This window comes from Leptonotus elevatus, chromosome 7 (genome assembly GCF_054856555.1).
Source record: "Leptonotus elevatus isolate MCC_2025b chromosome 7, RoL_Lele_1.0, whole genome shotgun sequence".
Classification (NCBI taxonomy): domain Eukaryota; kingdom Metazoa; phylum Chordata; class Actinopteri; order Syngnathiformes; family Syngnathidae; genus Leptonotus; species Leptonotus elevatus.
The window spans coordinates 10575938-10594834 of record NC_141245.1 but is presented as its reverse complement, the minus strand read 5'-3'; the positions used below and the strand labels follow the sequence as shown (position 1 = coordinate 10594834).

General features: G+C 42.3%; 2 protein-coding genes across 2 annotated transcripts in view; both read right to left on the bottom strand.

Moving 5' to 3' along the window:
- The window catches only part of arhgef17 (Rho guanine nucleotide exchange factor (GEF) 17), a 54320-nt gene extending 45954 nt beyond the window's left edge, over positions 1–8366 (bottom strand). The window contains exon 1 of the mRNA XM_086081260.1: positions 2983–8366. Coding sequence (XP_085937386.1) covers positions 2983–8076 — 5094 coding nt within the window. The 5' untranslated portion in view covers positions 8077–8366. The remainder of the gene's footprint in view (positions 1–2982) is intronic.
- Positions 8367–9435: 1069 nt separating this feature from the next.
- On the bottom strand, positions 9436–18367 carry p2ry6 (pyrimidinergic receptor P2Y6). Its single transcript, XM_086080698.1, has 3 exons — positions 18085–18367; positions 11604–12043; positions 9436–10790 (listed from the first exon to the last, which is right to left on the bottom strand). The coding sequence occupies exons 2-3, from the start codon at positions 12038–12040 to the stop codon at positions 10118–10120; spliced, it is 1110 nt and encodes a 369-aa protein (XP_085936824.1). The 5' UTR covers positions 12041–12043; positions 18085–18367; the 3' UTR covers positions 9436–10117.
- Between the last annotated feature and the right edge of the window lie 530 nt (positions 18368–18897).

Below are 18897 nucleotides of genomic sequence, written 5' to 3'. Positions count from 1 at the left end.
GTTTACTCCACATTTGGCACTTCTGCGTGTCCATAATGATGGCACAGCTTCAGGTAGCATGAAGATCATCATTGATTGTTAATTGTCCTCACAGTTGATCAAGGAGAACGTTGTCAAATATTCACTCCTAGTTTTAGGGTAGCAGCACACAATACTTTTTGCATAAAACCTCCCATCTGTCACAGTGGTCATTAGGATATTCCTTTTGATCAGACCCTGTTGCTGTGGTTGAGTGGAGATGTGTACAATCACGCTTCATTGCCTCGCCCCCTCCCTCGCTCGCCTCTGTCATGGTTTCATTCTTCAGCACTCTGTCAGTTCTCGTCTCCATTCTTTTAGCCAACACTTTTTCCTCTGAACTTTATTTTCCTCCCTCCCCCCCACCTGATATTTTGGCTTGGTTTGCTTACACCAAGACAAATGATCTCACTTCACTGCTATGTTCCAAAAAGAGTGCGAGACGGGTTGAGAAAGAGAGAATCTTAAACGACATAAACAATGGAGTAAGGACGATGTCATGAGTAAGCGGATCTGAAATAATTTGCTGAGTAATAAAGAAATCAAAAGGATGAGGAAAAAGTGTAAATAAAAGCGAAAAGGCCGCAACAGATCGAATTGCACAAAGCTCTAATCAACACAACAAATAACTGCTTTCCTTCTTCCACATACTCTATCCAGTCTGTGCTCTTTTTTGGCTTGCCCAAGTTAATGTTATATTCAGTCCAAATGTCTCCCTCAGACACGTACATGCAGACAAAAACACGCTGCAGAAGAGCAGCACAGCAGCGCTCTAAACAGCATGTTGGGAACAAGGCACTGATATATTCCAGACTAACAATAGGCACACGAAGAAAACGCCACGCCAGCCACCAGTATTGAACATCGTCAAACACTTGCGTAACCACAACAACTTCCTATTTTCCTAAAGCCATTTCCCGCAGGCCGAGGTCACTCAGCAGCTACTGCTTCTGTCACTATGGCAACAACATTGGGTAAGGAAACTAACCAAAGAAAGCAGTCAGCAAGTGATGATGTTTACTACATTATTGTGGTTGTATTTCAGCGTAGAAATTAGAGTTTTTCTAACATTCTGACTCACTCTCGAATCTTATCATGTAGTTTTAAAAAGTAACTAAAAACACCTGAGGATGCTGTCCTTTCTCGTAGGGGTGTGCCCAAAAATCTATTCTGATAAGAATCACCAGTCTCATTTAGTACGATTCAGAATCGATTTTAAATGTCCCAAAATCGATTTTATTTAAATTATTTTATGCTGTCTTGCCTTTGTCTGTGTGTGCCTTTATTTGGAGCGCTGTTCATGTTGTACCCGGTTTGGCCACTGAGGGGCAGTGTGGTTCCACGCAGTCTATTACACTGTTAAGTTGTAGCCACATTAGAGAGTAGAAGGAAAAAGTCACGATCAAGTAATTCCAATAAAAGTTGTTGTTTTTTCAGCGTGGAGCCGTTCCTTTGAGTGATAAAAGTGCCGCGAGATCATAGAGTAGATCATTACAATTCCTTGCACATCTATAGATTGAAGCAAAAATCATTGTCACTCAAATAATTTTGAATCAAAAATTGTTCCTAATGGAAAATCGATTCTGAATGGAATCGCAGACCCAAAAATCGGAATCGAATCGAATCGTGAGACATTCAAAGATTCCCACATTTACTTTCTAGTTCTACACCACTGCAAAGAATATTGGATAAAATATAGCATGGTAATGAGATTTATACCAAAATAAATGACATCATGAAATCAACTTGAAATGATGTCAATAATCATAAACTGTACCAGACTAACACTTTTATGGTTTTTAATTTTCTCTATAAAGAGTCATCATTGCTTAAAAATGTGCCTCATACTCCAATACTATCACTAAACATTACATCACATGCGAAATACTAATTTTTGATTTTTAATCATTTTTGTTTTGACAGCCACAATATAACTAGATTATAGTCTGATGGGCAGCTTTGCGCATTTTGCCAATAGTGAACATGACTACGGGTGTGAATTGCCTAGCACCTGGCGATTCGATTTGTAACACGATTCATAGGTCACGATTCGATTCAATATGATTAATCCCGATACGAATCTATAAGTTAATTATTGATTTTTTTTTTTACTAAAATTTAGAAAATACTAATCAGTAAACTTGTACATGTACACTGTAAGATTAGTATGAAAATGTATTTATTTATCTGAAAATTCAGGTTGCAGTCTGTTTCATGTTTGAACAGCACTGCAATAAAATATTAAGGCTTAATGTTCCATTAATATATCATTCTTCCATGCTTAATGTCTAAATCCTAACCCTAAGTAAGACGTTTAGTTGTTTAAAAATCGATTCGGCCTCATATTGAATCGATTCGAGAATTGCGCGCTGTAATAGCGCGATATATTGCCAAATCAATTTTTTTCTAACACCCCTAAACATGACTAATGAAAACTTGTCTGAGTGGTAGTGAAATGCTCATCGTGTCCTCTCTTTTTTTCCGGAGGGCTGTAAACCATATTGGATGGAACAAACAGACACATGCACTTGACTAGCTTGGCCGGGCTCCTTAATTCCGTATTTCTGACATTTGTTTAATCAGACCAATAACATCCTGTGATGTTTGTTGAACACAGCTCAGACTGTAATGGTTTCTCTAATGTAGTCTTGCAAACACACTCTTACATTATGACATGTAATTCACAACAGCACAACTTGCCAAAGGCGCATACACACTTGTCAGCTGTGAGCATAAGAAAGCACCAACTGTTCCACATAATATTATGGACTGCTCTAAAGCAATTTTGTGACAAAGTATGTTTGTAATTCTCTCTTTGTCAAAATACCCAACTATAATTCATTTCCTAACCTCTCTTTTATGTCTGAGATTCTAGTCAAAAATGCCACAAACACAAACTAAATATGCACAATGTTGTTTTAAGGTCAAAGGTACACAACAATAACAATGTAAATGTGGACTTACCACTCTTGGCTTGGTCCGCTGGGGGGCTGGTGTAGATAGTGCATGGTCCAAAACCTTCTGTGTTACAGCTCCTGTAGTTTGACTGGTGAAGATCTCACTGGACCCCTCCGATGAAGACACCGAACCTTCAGCCCGATCCCTGTTCCCAGGAAGAGGCCCCGGACCATCCGTGTCTCTCTCGGGAGGGCCAACGTCTAGAATATATTTCTGGGACACATCCTCCAGAGATGGAACCTTGTCTACGGGGGTCTTACTCAAGGCTGTAGGAACTCCAGTACGTTGGTCTGAGACACTGCTCCCTTCCTTGAGAGGCTCTCGTCGTGGAGGTGGCGAGATAGGTATGAATGTGGCAGGCTCGCTGGTATGTCTTACATGCTTAGGTCTGGTTTTTGGTCTGGATGAGGGAAGAGGAGGCGTGAGCTCAGACGTAGCACGGGGACTGTCTTGCTCGTCTTGTTCTGGGGGCTCAAATGGGTCTTCGTGAGAAAAAAACTGAGCCAACCTGTTTGGGCGCTTTCTAGGGGATCGGCGAACCATCCTAGGTGATAAAGCTTCAGCGAGCTTGAGGTCAAAATTAAACCTCTTCGTCTCCTCTGCTTTTTTTAGTCCACCTCGATCTGCAACATTGTCCTCGTAGGCGGGACTGTCAGACTGGGGAGGAGCCTTCTTGATGTCAATAGTGCTACTTCCATGGCGACAATCACTTGACTGTGCGTTTATGTCCACTTTAGGCTGCCCCTCTGCCTCCCATGTTTTTTCTTTAGGCTTGTTCAGGATTGGCTCGCTGCTGGAAGGCGGGATGGCGCCTGTCTGATCCAGCTCATTGATTGGTCCAGTGCTGCTAAACTGACCTTTAACCTGAGAGTCATTATGGGAAAGCAAAGATGTATCACTACGTCGACTCGGGTCACTAAATGATTTCTTTTTGGGAGCTTTGCCATTGCCATGGTCGTCAGTCATCAGTCTGTCCATGGCTCCGGGCTCAGCTACAATGCTCCTGATCACGCCACTGTAGTCACCAACTACCTCTTCCCAAAGTCCGCCATCACTATATACAGACAAGTCACTGGCCACACTTCCTTTGTATTCTGATAAGGTGGGTATAGAAGGGGTCTCTGGTGGCCCTCCTCCTTTAATAGCAAGAGATCCTAAAAGGTTACTGTCAACAGAGGAAAAATGTTCATCTTCTGCCACAGAAGAGCGTCTTTGAGGCATAGGATCACTGAGGGAGCGATACACTGTTGACTCCCCATTCGCATCAGCTGTTGTTGAGTCCGTGGTACTGTTACTAACCTCTGAGGTTGTGTTAATGTTACCAGGAGGGGAAAACTTGCGTCTTCGACGGACAGCACTGGGGGTTGCGGGTGCTTCGGGTCCTCCTAAAGTGCCAGTCGATGCCTGCGGTACAGTGTGGCTGTTGTCGGTTGCGTCGACACAGTTGAGCCCAGCAATTGAGTCTGTGATAACGCCGCCACTCTGTTCCAGACAGGAGGGGTGAGGCAAGGAGGGAGGTATGCCGACTTCATTCAGACGATTCGTACAGCCGGTGTTGTTCTCCATCAGTTCCTCTCTTTCCTTCTTAAGCCATTTCTCTTCGTGGAGCGCTGATTGTTTCCATATGGTGACAGGCTGCCCTAGTACATCCCTAGCAATGCATGACCCCAAATTAACCCCTCCCGACCCCGAGAAAGCCCTCTCGGAGGGGTCACTGGGGCCAATCTCTGGCTCTGTTACAATCCCTTCATCTGTTAAACTAGACTCGTGGCCTGAAAGTTCGTCCATAGAGCGGTCATAGCACACACTTTCTTCCGAGTCCCCCTTTTGTAACGCCCTCGCCGTCTCTCTGTTCTGCTTCTGCACCTTCTCCTGGTAGCCTGTATCCCTACTGTTTAGCTTTTCCAGCTGCACACTTTGTCCATCCCTCTCCCTCTTCTCCCTCTCCCCCCTCTCCCCATTCTCGCTCTCCCTCTCGTGTTTATCTCTTCCCGTTGTGGTCCTAAACTCGGCCCCTTGGTCTGTTTCTGCCTCACCTTCAGTGCTCATTCCTTTTCTCTTCTCTTCATCTGTTTTCTTAATTCTAAAACATTCGTCTTCAATGTCATTTACGTTTTTCATATCAATGTCATCATCTCGGGTATTCATCTGGCAAATATCCTGAATAACCTGTCGTGCTTCCTGCACATATCTTTCTTGCAATGGCGTTGGCATCACTTCGTCGTCCTCGTCATCGTACCCATAATCCAACAACATCTGTCCTCTTCCAAGCCTAAAGTCACCTCCATCGCTTTCTACTTCCCTGTCCGACAGGGACACCCTGCTTCCAGTCTTCTCCTTATTCACGTCCAGCTGTTGCTCGGAAGTACTTCTTTTTGTTGTACCGCCTGCCAAGTAACAACGCACAGCTGCCGGGGATTTACCAGAATAGGTGAAGGACTTTGCACGCCGCAGTGTCGCCGTCAAGTCTTTCAGGGACAAGCGACGACCAGAGGGCAAGAAGTGACTCTGCGGGCCCAATCCGCATTTTCCTTCCTCATTTGTTTTCCGCACCTTCAACTCTGACAAGTCTGATTTCAGGAAATTTAGCAGTGTCATTGTTTCTGTTGTGATATCAGGGTTGGACTTGGATATTCCATTTTTAACATCTGCCCTATCCCCTCCACTTGTCGGCTGTAATCTCATAGCCTCAGTTAATCTTCCTTCTCTTACAAGAAACCCAGAAGGGGACGTGACTGCAGGTACAATCTTGGGGCGAGTCCGCACTTGGGTACGAGGGAAATTATCCCCATGTCCGAAGCTAGGGGAACGGTACACGGTAAAATTCCCAGAGTATGTTTTACTCAGCATAGATGAGGAAGCATTTCTGGTAGCGTTGTCTCCACCGGTGTTCAAAAACTTGTTTGGTCCATGATTTGTGCAGCTAGCTTGGTCCTCCACCTTCAGTGTCTCAGTGCTGGAATATCGACTGTTATAACGTGAGCCAAAAGAGGGGATGTTGACCTTTGATACTCGAGAGACACCAGGAAGTGTCGTGGATGCCACGGGTGAAGAGATGCGCTCCCATTGCTGCTGCACTCTGGCTCTGTTACTATGAAAAGTAGGTTCTTTTGCAGAGTGGCTCCGTGATACTCTTGACACTGGCTCTCCTCCTGTGGTCGCATGGCGGGGCCTATCCAAATGCTCCATGGTCACGGAGGGCTCACTGTCGCTGTCGTCTGATTCGCCATCACGATCGTTATAATCATCACGACCTGTCGCTAAAGCACCACCAGAGGACCGCTTCTTCTTTCTCAGAGAACGGCGCCGCACAGCCTCCCGGCTGGATGGTCCTAGAGAACCAGGACTCTCCTCCTCACTGCCCGAAGACCTACCGATGCCCTTTGCACTCCACCGGCCATTTTTACTGCGTGACAAATAACTGTCACTTCGCTCTGTGACGCCCTTCTCTCCTCCACTGACGCCAACAAAAGGATGAGAGGGGCCACTCCAGCCTGCACCTCCTCTTTTTCTCCTGCTATGCTCCTCCTCTTCGTCTCCAGAGCTAAACCTCCAGCGGGAGCTACGCATAGAGTCAACTCTGGAAGGAGCTGAGGAGGGAGCTACAGTCGAGGAGGAGGTAACGGCTTTATCTGGAGCTGGAGCACAGAGGGGGAATAAGGGGGGAGAGGCGGGAGCTGTAGAGGAGCTATGTGAGGAATGCAAACTATCCCTCACCAGCCCGACCCCCTGACTAACCCTTCTCTCCCTCACGATCGGCTCCTGAAGAAAGGAGGCGCAGAAGGAGGCGTTCTGGCTCAGCAAACTGCTCCGAGAAGTAGTAGCAGAGTTCTGAAGGTCACGGTGGGGGTCAGAGGTCAATTCGATCAGTGTGGGAGTTTGGGGGGAAGCCTCTGCTTCTGAGCTGGGGCTGTGAGATCTGAATGGAGATGAGCTACTTTTTTTAACGCAGTAACCATGAGAACAACTACAAATGCTACTGTTTTGAACTTTGTTTCTACCAGAAATCTTGTCATTACGATAACTTGATGATTTTAAGTGTGCCTCCTCATCGAGTGCATTCTGCTGCTTGTAGATTTTGGAATGCAAGTCCATAGTGTCGCAAAGTTTCTGTGCGGCAGCAGTGCTGTTTTGGCTCTGTCCTTCAACTAAGCTCGCCTCAGAGGAACATGGAGTTCTGGCTTCATTAGTTGGAGTGCAAGATGGAAGTTTGTTGCTTTTATCCAAAAGAGGGCAATACTCTGGGTTGCTTAGCAGGCCTAAATCACATTGACTAGCTTGTTTTAAATTCTCAAAAGTATGTCCTTGCTTTTGTCTCTCATCAAAGAGTCGTCTAATTTTGGTCACACTTGGCCATTTATCAGAATGCAGGGAAATAAATTCACTGCAATGTGTAGACAGGTAAGTTCTGTGAGCTTTACAGGGCCCACTAATCGTGACATCCTCTTCATTATTGATAATACAAGTCTTTTGAGAATCAGATGAGCAAGAAGAATGTTTCTTACCAGTGTTGTCGTTTGTTAAAACGGCACGAGTACGCCTTTTACTCCTTCTTTCAGAGTCCGACCCAGACACAGAGTCCGTGCTGGAGTTAAACTTGTGCACTTTGTCCAAAAAAGACTTGTTGTCCGAAACACCGCTGTCCAAGTGCAATGACAGTCGAGGCAGAGAGCTGCTCCTCCTGGAGGCTCTGACGCGGGGAAGTGTGCTGCTCTCACGCGGCACTGCTGCAACGTCTCCCGGCCAGGCGTTGTGGGTCCCCTCGGAGCCTCCTCCTCCCCCACTTCTACCGCTGCTGTTGCTGAATTTCTCGGTGAGCTGGCGGATAGAGGCAGAAATGGAGGCGAGAGGGGCGGAGGAGGCTTTCTTTGGCTCTGCGGTCGCGGCGGTTGTGGCGGCAGAGATTTTGGAAACTTTTCTTGACGCACTGACATGCCGCTGTTCTGCCCCGCCGGGCTCCAGAAGGAGAGAACCACCGGCTGCTTCCAAATCCTCACTTTTGTCTTGTCGCTCCTCACTTTTGTTGGCACCGCACGAGTCCAAGTTCTTAAAAGAGACGCTGCGGTACACCGGTGCACTCCTCTTGTGTCTCTCTGCCATTGTTCATAGTTGTCTTTGTTGTGTCACGCCGCACGTTGCATCCTTTTGGAATTAAAAGCCATTTGTGCCCCGCAGCCGAAAGTCAACACTTTTTTACCAAAGTCTGGAAAACGCAGGTTGATCCTCAGTTGTTAAAACTTACATATTGGCGATTCCACACTCCACAGTCGAACTTTTTTTTGTGCTAGCCAACTCTTCATCCTTAGCTAAACGTGTGCCCATTAAACAGGTCACCCTGCATCAGTCTATTCTTTCCTCAAACTGTTTGTGGATTCCCTATTTTGGCATTATTTGGCTTTCTGTGACTTGTGTTGTTTTTTGTGCATGTTAATGCCTGAGATAGGGCAAGAGGGAGTGGGCGGGACTAGGGGATAGGGGCTGTCATAACCCCTCGGGGATACAGAGGAAAAGCCCCCCACGCCCCCAGCCTCTATTTTTGATAAGGAGACTGATACTGTGCACTGGCTGGATGCACTGCAAAATGCAGAAGGATTGTGCTAATTGTTAGAACAACTCTTTTTCATTTTGCTTCATTTAATAGTCAATCAGTATAAGTCTTTTGTACATCGTTCCAGGTAAAAATGTCTAATGCTGTTAAGCGAATGTGTTCAATTGACAGCATCCAGGATCGCTTTTCACTCATCCACAATAAAGCCTATGTGGTGCTTCCCATAAAGCTGTCTACTTTACGTGTCCTTTTGTTCTGAAGGGGAATCACACGCTGTCACATAATGAACTTTGGCTGCAGCTCCCTCCACAGGATAATCTCGAGCATGACGGATTTATTATATGAGGGGTGAGCAAATTTGGCTTTTCCTCCTTTTTAAAACAGAAACATGGCCCAGGTCATTTGTAGATTAGATAAAAAGTAATTTGTGCATGAAAAGTATGGAGGAATAATGTGAAGTGTAGTTATGTAGTTAATTTAAATTTACTCATTTTATTACTAATATTTAAATTGTAATAAATCAATAACGTTTGAGATAAATGCATTAAAAACAAATGGGGGGAACAAATATTTGAACATTTGAACTGACAATTACAGGACTCTTGATAAAACAAATACCAACCACATGCTCTGCCCAACAGTGCGTTAGATACTCATGCTGAATCTCCTTGAGAATGTCTTACTTCCACTGTAAAACAAGCACCCATACCATAACACAATCAAATTAAAGGCTTGGTTGAATGCATTCTAAATCTGCACTTGAGGCTGCCTTTTGATGTTGGTGGCGCTGTGCTAGAAGTTTGCCTTTTGATGATGTCAGTCTTATAATTTCTGGGTCTCTCACGAATTCCCTTTTGTTTATAGCTGTTCAATTCATTTAAAGAACTTATGCACATAAGTAAATAAAACTATTCACAGTGACAGGTTTTAATTAATCAGTGTGTCAACATCCGAAAAGTTGTTCGCAATCAAAACAATAGCAGCATTTTTTAACTCGCATAACAAAAGTAGAATTGTATTGCTGATGCAAGCCCGGAATTTGACTATTTTATACATGACATGTGTTGGCACAGTTCAGAACAATCATGACACACATTAAACAAGAATCAGACTACTTATTGATCTTATGCATTGTCACAGCATCATTGAACAATTACCGTCCATGGGAGTGATTCAAAAACCTTACACAATTCAAAATGAGATGAGTTTGATGAAATGTGACGCCGATGCCTCCTTGTGGAGAAAAAGGCAACAAGGCATGCATAACTTCAAAACGGACCAAAAGTATTGCCAGAGATATGGAAAAACAATGCTGAACAATAGCGTCTGCAACATACAACATCATGTTGCTGTTATTCAAATCATATATACATATATACAGTACAAAAATTGGCTTCATCCTACAGCATTTTTTTTTTTAAACCAACCATATAACATTTACAGTACAGTGATTTGACTCATGTAAAAACAGAATTCCGCAGTTAAGAACACTCACAAGTAAAGACGCAGTTAGGTTTTAGTATCACACACCGTTTGATTGGTGGGTTTACTCGATGACATCAACTACACGAACAAATTGGTGGCCATGTCGAGTCACTCACTGCCGCGCTTATCCGTCAGTGAGGTGACTTTGAGGACGAACCTTTTGGTGCTCCGTCTGTACCGTGGCTGAGTAAAGTAGAAAAGAATGGGGTCCAGAAAACTATTCATACTGGCAAACGGTCTGGTGCTCTTGTAGACGATAGAGAAGAGGTTCCTGGTCTCGCAGGACACACTCGGCAGCGTGCGCACCACCAGGTACGAGGTCTTGGTGAGGTGAAAGGGCAGGAAGCTGATGCAGAACGCAGCGGCCACAACAATGATCATTTTCACCGCCCGGTCACGTTTGTCCCTCGTCTGCACGTTGACGCCTTGGTAGGACACGGGCAGGCACAAGATTTGGGCCATTCTGTAGTAGCACATCATCACGCCCGTAAAAGGCAAGAGGAAGCCGAGGCAGGTGAGGGCCATGCCGTACGGGTAGTAGCCCACGGACTGCTTTGGCGTGCTTAAATCGTAACAGACGGTGCGGTTGCGCTGGATCCCCGTTGAGGCAAAGTGAAATGTGGGCGCGCAGAGGAGGGCCACCACCAGCCACACGCCTCCGCAAATGAGCCACGCCAGCCTGCGGCCGCCTTGCTTGTGCCGCGTGGCCAGCGGGTGACAGATGCCGAGGTAGCGGTGCACACTGATGCAGGTGAGGAAGAGGATGCTGCCGTGAAGGTTACTGTGATAATAATAAACAAACAAACAGACAGGACATTAAAGGGGAAGTCAACAAAAACAAAAATCTTGACAATAATATATTCTATGCAGCTCCACTAGTCTAAATATGGTATTCTGGTTAACATTGCTTTAGGGGAATATGAGTCAAAATCCAGCCGTTTTTATCAATATCAGAACCACAGATCACATGTTTTCTGAAGCTGAGCTGTGATTGGTCGTTGCCTGAGCCCTGAGCCAGCAACTGTGATGTCATCTTCAGTCGACAGCAAGTGGCAAAATGGCCGCCCCCTTAGATGGATAAAAACGGCTGGATTTTGAGGCACAACTCATATTCCACAAATACAATGTTTAGACTAGTGAGATATTATTGTCAAGAAATATTTAAGGTCGACTTCCCCTTTAAGCAGCAAAATCCAGCTGTTTTTATCTATATTAGAAGGCGGCCATTTTGCCACTTGCTGTCAAGTGAAAATGACATCACAGTTGCTTAGGTCTCAGGTAACAACCAATCACACTCAGCTTCAGAAAACAGGTGAGCTGTGATTGGTCGATGCCTGAGCCCTGAGCAACTGTGATGTCATCTTCAGTCGACAGCAAGTGGCAAAATGAACGCCTTCTGATATAGATAAAAACTGCTGTATTTTGTTCCTTGACTCATATTCCAGTAACGCAATATTAACCAGAATACCATATTTAAAGTAGTATATAACATATTGTCAATAAATGTTTAAGGTAGCCTCTTCCCTTAACAAACAATAACAGACAACGTTTTAAGCACTGCCTTATAAGGACATCATTTCCGTACGAGCCTCACCTGTAGAACTGAAATCGGACCAGTTTGCATGCAAATTCCCCAAAGGGCCAGTAATCATGACTCGCATAGTTATAGATGAGCAGGGGAAGTGACGTCACATAAAGGAGGTCGGCTATGGCCAAGTTGAGCATGAAGATGTTGTTGCGGGACAGAGCGGGCCGCCTCCTCCATATCTTCAGTATGACGGCAGCGTTAAGCGGGAGACCCAGCAGGAAGACCAACGTGTACACGGCCGGGAGGAGGAAACGTTTGAAGTCCTCCTTGTAAGTGCAGCGCAGGATTCCTTGTTGGCTAACATTACCGACGATGGCCAGCAGAGCGACAGATGAGATTTGAGCTGTGGACTGGATACTCGTGTTGGAGACATTCAACGTGAAGTTTTGGGAGATCAGAGTTTCCGTTGAGAGGGGTTCAACGAAATGTGGCATCTCCTTCATATACTGGACAACAGACAAAGAGAAACATTAACGTCGCTTGTCGATAGAATGCAAACATGTTGTAGCAGACATGGATACCAGAGCTAACTTTGGTCAACCTTTAAATACGAAGAAAGCACAAGGCTAGTCTGTCTTGCTGAAGGAGGAGAAGAAAGAGACTTATTGGCGATGTTGTGAGGAACTTATCTGGGTTCGGGTCACAGGGGCGGGCAACAGCTTTAAACAAGTACGCTCTAAAAACAGTTGGGTCAAAATTAACCAAACTATGGATAAAAAATGGACCGATCCAGATTATGGGTCAATTTGACTCAACTTTGGGTCAAAAATTGAGTCATTTTGTACAAAACAACCCAGAAATAACTTTGGGCCAAAAATTGGGCCATTTTGTACAAAACAACCCAGAAAGTTGGGTCAAATTGACCCAAGTAGAGGATCTGACAAAACTTTATGGGTTGTTTTATAGAAAATGGCTCAATTGTTTTACCCGAAGGTGGGTCAAACTGACCCAACTAGAGGATCTGACCCAACTTTCTGGGTTGTTTCAATATGGCCAAATTTTTTTACCTTAAGTTGGGTAAAATTGACCCAAGTTACACTCAAAAAACAGTTGGGTCAAAAGTAACCCAATTATGGATAAAAAATAAACTGATCTACTTTCTGGGTTGTTTTGTATAAAATGGCCCTATTTTTGACCCAAAGTTGGGTCAAATTAACCCAAGTAGAGGATCTGACCCAACTTTATGGGTTGTTAACTTGTTTTATAGAAAATTACTAAAACATTTTACCCAAAGGTGGGTCAAATTGACCCAAGTTACATTCTAAAAACAGTTGGGTCAAAAGTAACCCAATTATAGATTTTTAAAAAAAAATGACCAATCCACTTTATGGGTCAATTTGACCCAACTTTCTGGGTTGTTTTATACAAAATGACCCTATTTTCTGACCCAAGTAAAGGATCTGACCAATATTTATGAGTTGTTTTATGCTGAAAGACAAATTTCTTGACTCAAAGTTGGGTCAGATCGATCAAGTAGAGGATTGGTCCATTTTTGACCCATAAATGGGTTATTTTTGACCCAACTGTTTTTAGAGTGTAGTAACGAAGATGGTTAGGCAAAATATATTGGAGTGAAAGCATGCATTTTATTTAGGCGTTGTAGTGGAATAAAAGTGAAAGTTGACCGAAAGAAAAAATAATAAAGAACAGCACATATATGTGATATCAAATTATTCATACTCGGTTACATTGACTGCTTTATAGTGTCAGTATTTTAAACTTCATTATCAGACAATGATTCAGACTGGCTACTATATTTCACAATTACCACTCACATTGTGTGTGCGCAAGCATGCCTACACTCTGTCTGTGATTTTGAAAAGTGTGTATACTTCAAGTGATTTCGTAATTCCAAAGTAAGGGAAGTGTGCCAGGGGACTGTGGAACATGTCTCTACACTGAGCCAATAAGTAGACATTGATTCACAAAGGCCTGTTAACAACCATTTCTCAGAACTGGCCCTGTAGGGCGTTTTTTTAGCAAATGAAAAAGCCAAATTAAATCACGATTCAGTTAAGTTTTTGAAAATAATACTCATGCTTGATCAGCTCCAGTGCATCTAAATCCAATCCATTCCGCATGCTTAGTGTGTTCTGTTGCTCTTCCTGTCACTACAGTAGTGAAAAATGTAAACATGAAACCAAACGTTTTATTTCTATCCTGAAATAAGCTCATCTTAGCATTGTTCTGGTTTCGCCACCATGGAAGAAGAAAAGAGAAGTGAAAAATGCAAGTCCTCACAGGCAAATTGTGAAGCGAAGCATGAAACGGATAACTAATATGGCATTGGAGAATGATACCATTTGAGCTCATTCCCCTTGCATGCTGTGAGCTCTTCACTCTGACACACATGCTCTGGAGTCATTTTACAAGTAACCCTTCCACACTCAGCATACTTTGACGTGAGAAGCGGCGTGTGACAAAGTAGAAAATACGGGATCAAGTCACACAAGGACCGTGAATCAATTCGAAAGCAATTTGTCTTGTAGTCAATTCACATGTTATCGTAAGTCAAGTCACCACCTTAATGCAATCTTGCAGGATCTGTTCTTCGTCAAGAGAAATTGACTTCATTTTTATCATGTCTTAAGGCTTTTAGTATTTGTCAACTTGCATTGACGCAAGTCCTCATTGCTGCAAAAATGGGTTTATGATTGTGTTTAAAAATAAATAAATGAGATGCAGGTATTGCCATGTTCAATTCAGCAGGCCGGGAACCTCACTTAAACATAAGGTCAAATTAATAAATAACACATTTATTGGGTAGAATCACACCATTGCAAACTAATGAAAACTATTACAACTTCATTGGCTTAACTAGAGTAGACTCAACAAGATTGACAAAATCCATCCATTTTTTGTACCACTCACATTCACACCTATAGGACATTTTGAGTGTTCAGTGGGCCTCACATGCATGTTTTTGGAATGTGGGCAGAAATACTGGAATACACCGATGTGCACCGGGGTTATTATAGTTTGGGAATTTTTCATTTTATTTCGCTTTGAGTTTTGTTTTTTAAATTTAGTTAGTTTTAATTAGTTTTCAGGGTGGTTCTGTTAGTTTTTATTAATTTTTGTTGTTTCATAAATGCTTAGTTTTAGTTAGTTTCAGTATTAGTATTAGGTTTTTTTTTAAGTGTGTATTACTTGTGTGCAATATTTTAAAAATCACCTTGGGAGCAACGTCATCTGAAAGGTGCTTTTCTATTGGCTGCTGCTAGATGACGTCACTTTTGTGTGACACACTTTCAAATGTCCTTATTCCGGTTAATATCAAAATAAAGAGCTCAGGCATTAAATTGATTACCAAAGACTAAAACGAAGCACATTTTTGCTATAATTATAGTTAGTTTTGTAAACATAAAATGTAGTTTCAGTTAGTTTTCGTTTTTTTAAAAGCATTTTCGTTTTTATTTTATTTTTTCGTAAACGAAATTGTTTTTTGAATTTTAGTTGGAGTCTTTTCGTTAGTTTTAGTTAACTAAAATAACCGTAGCCGAGATTCAAAGCACAAAACTTAACTGTCAAGTGGCTGTACTAATCACAAGACCACCATGCTGCCTATAAAATTCACAACAACCAACTTTAAGATTCTATCAATTGATCTCAATTCCCTAATGAAAGCAGCAGTAATCTCTTCACAAGTGATTCATCTATTGCAAATAGGCTAAACAATGTTAGTTTAAACACTGCTTTTCCGGTTGAGTCACAGTAGCATTTTATCAGTCAGTTATCAGAGAAACAGGAAGCCCAACTAGAGGGCGGGGCAGAAGACAAAAGGGACCTGGGAACACACTCAACTGATTATTGCATTCACATTAAAGTAAACCATGATTTAAGTAATTGTTGACACCAACGTGTTAATCTTAACCAAATTGTGACTAGTACATAGGCTAAGTCTGAACCTTCGGAATTCGTCTTTGAGCAGAGATATCAGAAGCATTTAATGACTTCATCTGCTTTATGTGCTGTATGGTAGTGGTGAATGCGCACTTTCAGATTTTCAACCAGAAGAAAACATTCTTGTAAGAAATTTTCGGCCTGCTTGGAAACATCAAAGCATGTCAAAACCAGTGCCGGTGATCTAAGACTGACAGATTAGAACAGCCTCGGGAATCTTCGCTAAATAAACTGTGACTGTGCTTAAATCCCATGAGGAGTGTGCCAGGTATTATTTACACATGAAGGTGCGTTTACTGCAAGTGTTTAAAATTAGTCAGCCATCCTTACATTCCCATGATGTTTATTGCTCATCCTCGATAAGGTTGCAGTTGTGCTGCAGCATATCCCAGATGACTTTGGGTACATCCTGAGCTGGTCACCAGCCAATCGCAGTTATTAGTCATTAACTTCTCAAAGTGATATTAAATCCAGAGTGTAGTCCGCCTTTTGCCCACGGTCCTTGTGGGCTCCATCTTTTCGGTGACTGTGAATTGGATTTTCAGTGAACGGATGGATTGTTAGGCAGGGCTCTTCATTCAAGACATAGAGACGGAACAATGTGTGCTCTCCTAAAATTAAAAGCCCCATTTTACATTGTCTGCCAAAATTGTAGTTATTTATATTCTGTATGAATGGCATTACATTATAATGGGGAAAACGTTGACCCGGCAATTTTGAACCCGGCAAGAAAAAGAGTGGTTCGGCCCACTTTCAGAAAAGAAGTGGAACTACTCTGCGGTGTGTCAGATGAAGTGGGTGTGTCGATGTTTTCATCCTTCATTAGCAAAATGGGCATTCCTGGTTATTGATGATTACACTGATAAACAAAAACCCACTTCCGACAATGCTTAGTCTGTCCGTTTTCTCGTCAAGTCAACAAAATGGGTGACAGATTTCATATAAATATTGACGTAATGCCCACTTCTGTTAATCAACAACTATTTTAATAAACGAGTAATCATTGAGAGCCCCCCAAACTCGCCCCCCAAACTCAGGTCCTCGAGTGCTGCAGTCCTGCATGTTTTAGAGGTTTCCCTACTCCAACATATCAGATTCAAAGCATCTGCAATTTATGCAAAAACTTGATAGCAATTCTCATGATTTGATTCAAACATGCAGGGCTGCGACCCTCGAGGAGCCGAGTTTGAGACCTATAATTTAAACCCCTTGTTTGTTTGTTTGTTTAACTGAAAATTGTTCCAAATTCTCCAATTCCAGCATCTCAACAGCAATTATTCTCTTATTTCTGTAGTCCTTTATCAAAGTAGACTGATTATCTTTTGTGTCTGTGCATAGCAGGTGCACCCATCAAAAAATAAACTAAACGTATGCCGATGGCGGGCAATAGAGGGGGGAGGGGCTTTAATTAAATCAGTGGACGGAAAGGGCCAGACAACTAAACTATGTATTATTTACAGATTAGTAGGGGTGTGAAGTGCCTATGACCTGGCGATTCGATTCGTATCACGATTCATAGGTCACGATTCGTTTAGATACCGATTAATCCCGATACGAATCTAAAAATTTATTATTGCGGGTTTTTTTAAACTCAAATTTAGAAAATACTGATCAGTAAACTTGTACACTGTAAGATTAGTATGAAAATGTATTTATTTATCTGAAAATTCAGGCTTATAACTGAGCCACTGCATTTAACAAACAGGTTGCAGTCTGTTTCATGTTTGAACAGCACTGAAATAAAATAGTAAGGCTCAATGTTCCCTTTATATAACATTCTTCCATGCTTTTAATGTGTGAATCCTAACCCAAAGTAAGACATTTTGTTGAATATTCCCATAAAAAAAATGTATGTTTAAAAATCAATCGGCCGCATATCGAATCGATTCGAGTTATATCGCGATATATTGCCGAATCGATTTTTTCTAACACCCCTACAGATTAGATATATTATTTTCACTACCCTGTGTTGACACTTGCAGAGTTATGCAAAATATTGGCATGAATGCATGCGAGTTGTTTCATGTGTTCCTTTAGTGCCAAGTTGTCAATAGATCCATACAGGATGATTCAGTTAGATGTACATGGAAATAAGCGGTCAAAAATTGTACACAGTACATACACCGTATGTATGTGCGTAGAATTAAAGTGGAATTGAGCACTTGGATTTGCAGTGTAAATCCATGCAAATTGTCTGAGTGCAGGATGCTGTTTGGTTGTGTGAAAGTGGAAATGATTCCGGCAATACCCCATTTTGTTGGGTTATGTATTAAATACAGGTGCATAACTTCAACTGCTAAGCACTTAAGACTGTTTTTCAGCGAACTACAAACGTTTTACGTTGTGGAAATGGTTTATTAACTTGCATATTTTGAAAGTAATTCATCCCCCAAAAATCTCATTAAAATGTTTAATTAAATGGTCATAGGACAGGACAGGCAGAAAATATTATGCTTTCTCTTCGACACATTTCGATAAATCAACAGTTGTAACGTGTTACAGCACAAGCAACACAACAGCAAGACTTGCACACGTGTTGTCGCAACAAATACCAGCAGAAAAGTATTTACGGCCTGAAACTTACCTTGACCGACGGTAATAAAAATAAAAATAAAAATAAAGCGTCTGCATCAACAGGTTGACGTTTTTGCCACCATGGCTGAAGTCTCCTCTCGCTCGTCGTCGTTCTAAAACAAAAATCGGTGGAGTGGGCGCACAACGTGTAAATAACTCACTTCTAACATTGTTTTACCAATTGGGTTGGACTTATAACGAAACTATCTTTCGAGAAGTGACACGTTTAGAATCCTGTACACTTTCCCCAACGCGCACACACCCACTGCGTGAATGTGTTCTGCTCGGCGCGTGCCAAGATCGACGCATGCGCAATATAGTCTCGCGTTCAACTCGAGTCACATCACTAGATTCAGCCACATCTAATTGTTTTTCTGTCAGTTACAATAACTGTAACTTTTAAAGCCATAAAAAACACCTGTAATTATTAATCTTTTTTTATAGGGCTCAAATAAATACTTAATTTTTGTGTAAACTAAAATTGACACGTCTTCATTATGTCAAATGCATTGCATTGAAAAAAATTGCGTTACACAGGTGTGAATCAGAATTAATAAGAATAGATGTTATTTGTATAGGACATCTGTACATCTACCTCCATACCATCCTGTTGCTGACATTGCTGTGCACCTGCCATTCTTGCTGGTTGATGACTTATCGCCATATTGTACTGAGCAGCCTGTATAAAAATATACTGTATGATTATATACAGTGGCATTGAGTGGCAGTAGGCTATCACAAAAAAAGAAGAAGCTAATGTTAAAGATAACGACTGTTGTCACACTTTGCTTTGGTTTGACCTCCTACTTTTTGGGTGACTTTG

Bases quoted from the DNA above. Each gene is read 5' to 3' on its own strand.
- p2ry6 (XM_086080698.1), bottom strand. From the start codon at position 12,040: ATGAAGGAGATGCCACATTTCGTTGAACCCCTCTCAACGGAAACTCTG. The intron at 10,791-11,603 runs GTGAGGCTCGTA...TTATTATCACAG, and splicing joins GTCCGATTTCAGTTCTACAG to TAACCTTCACGGCAGCATCC.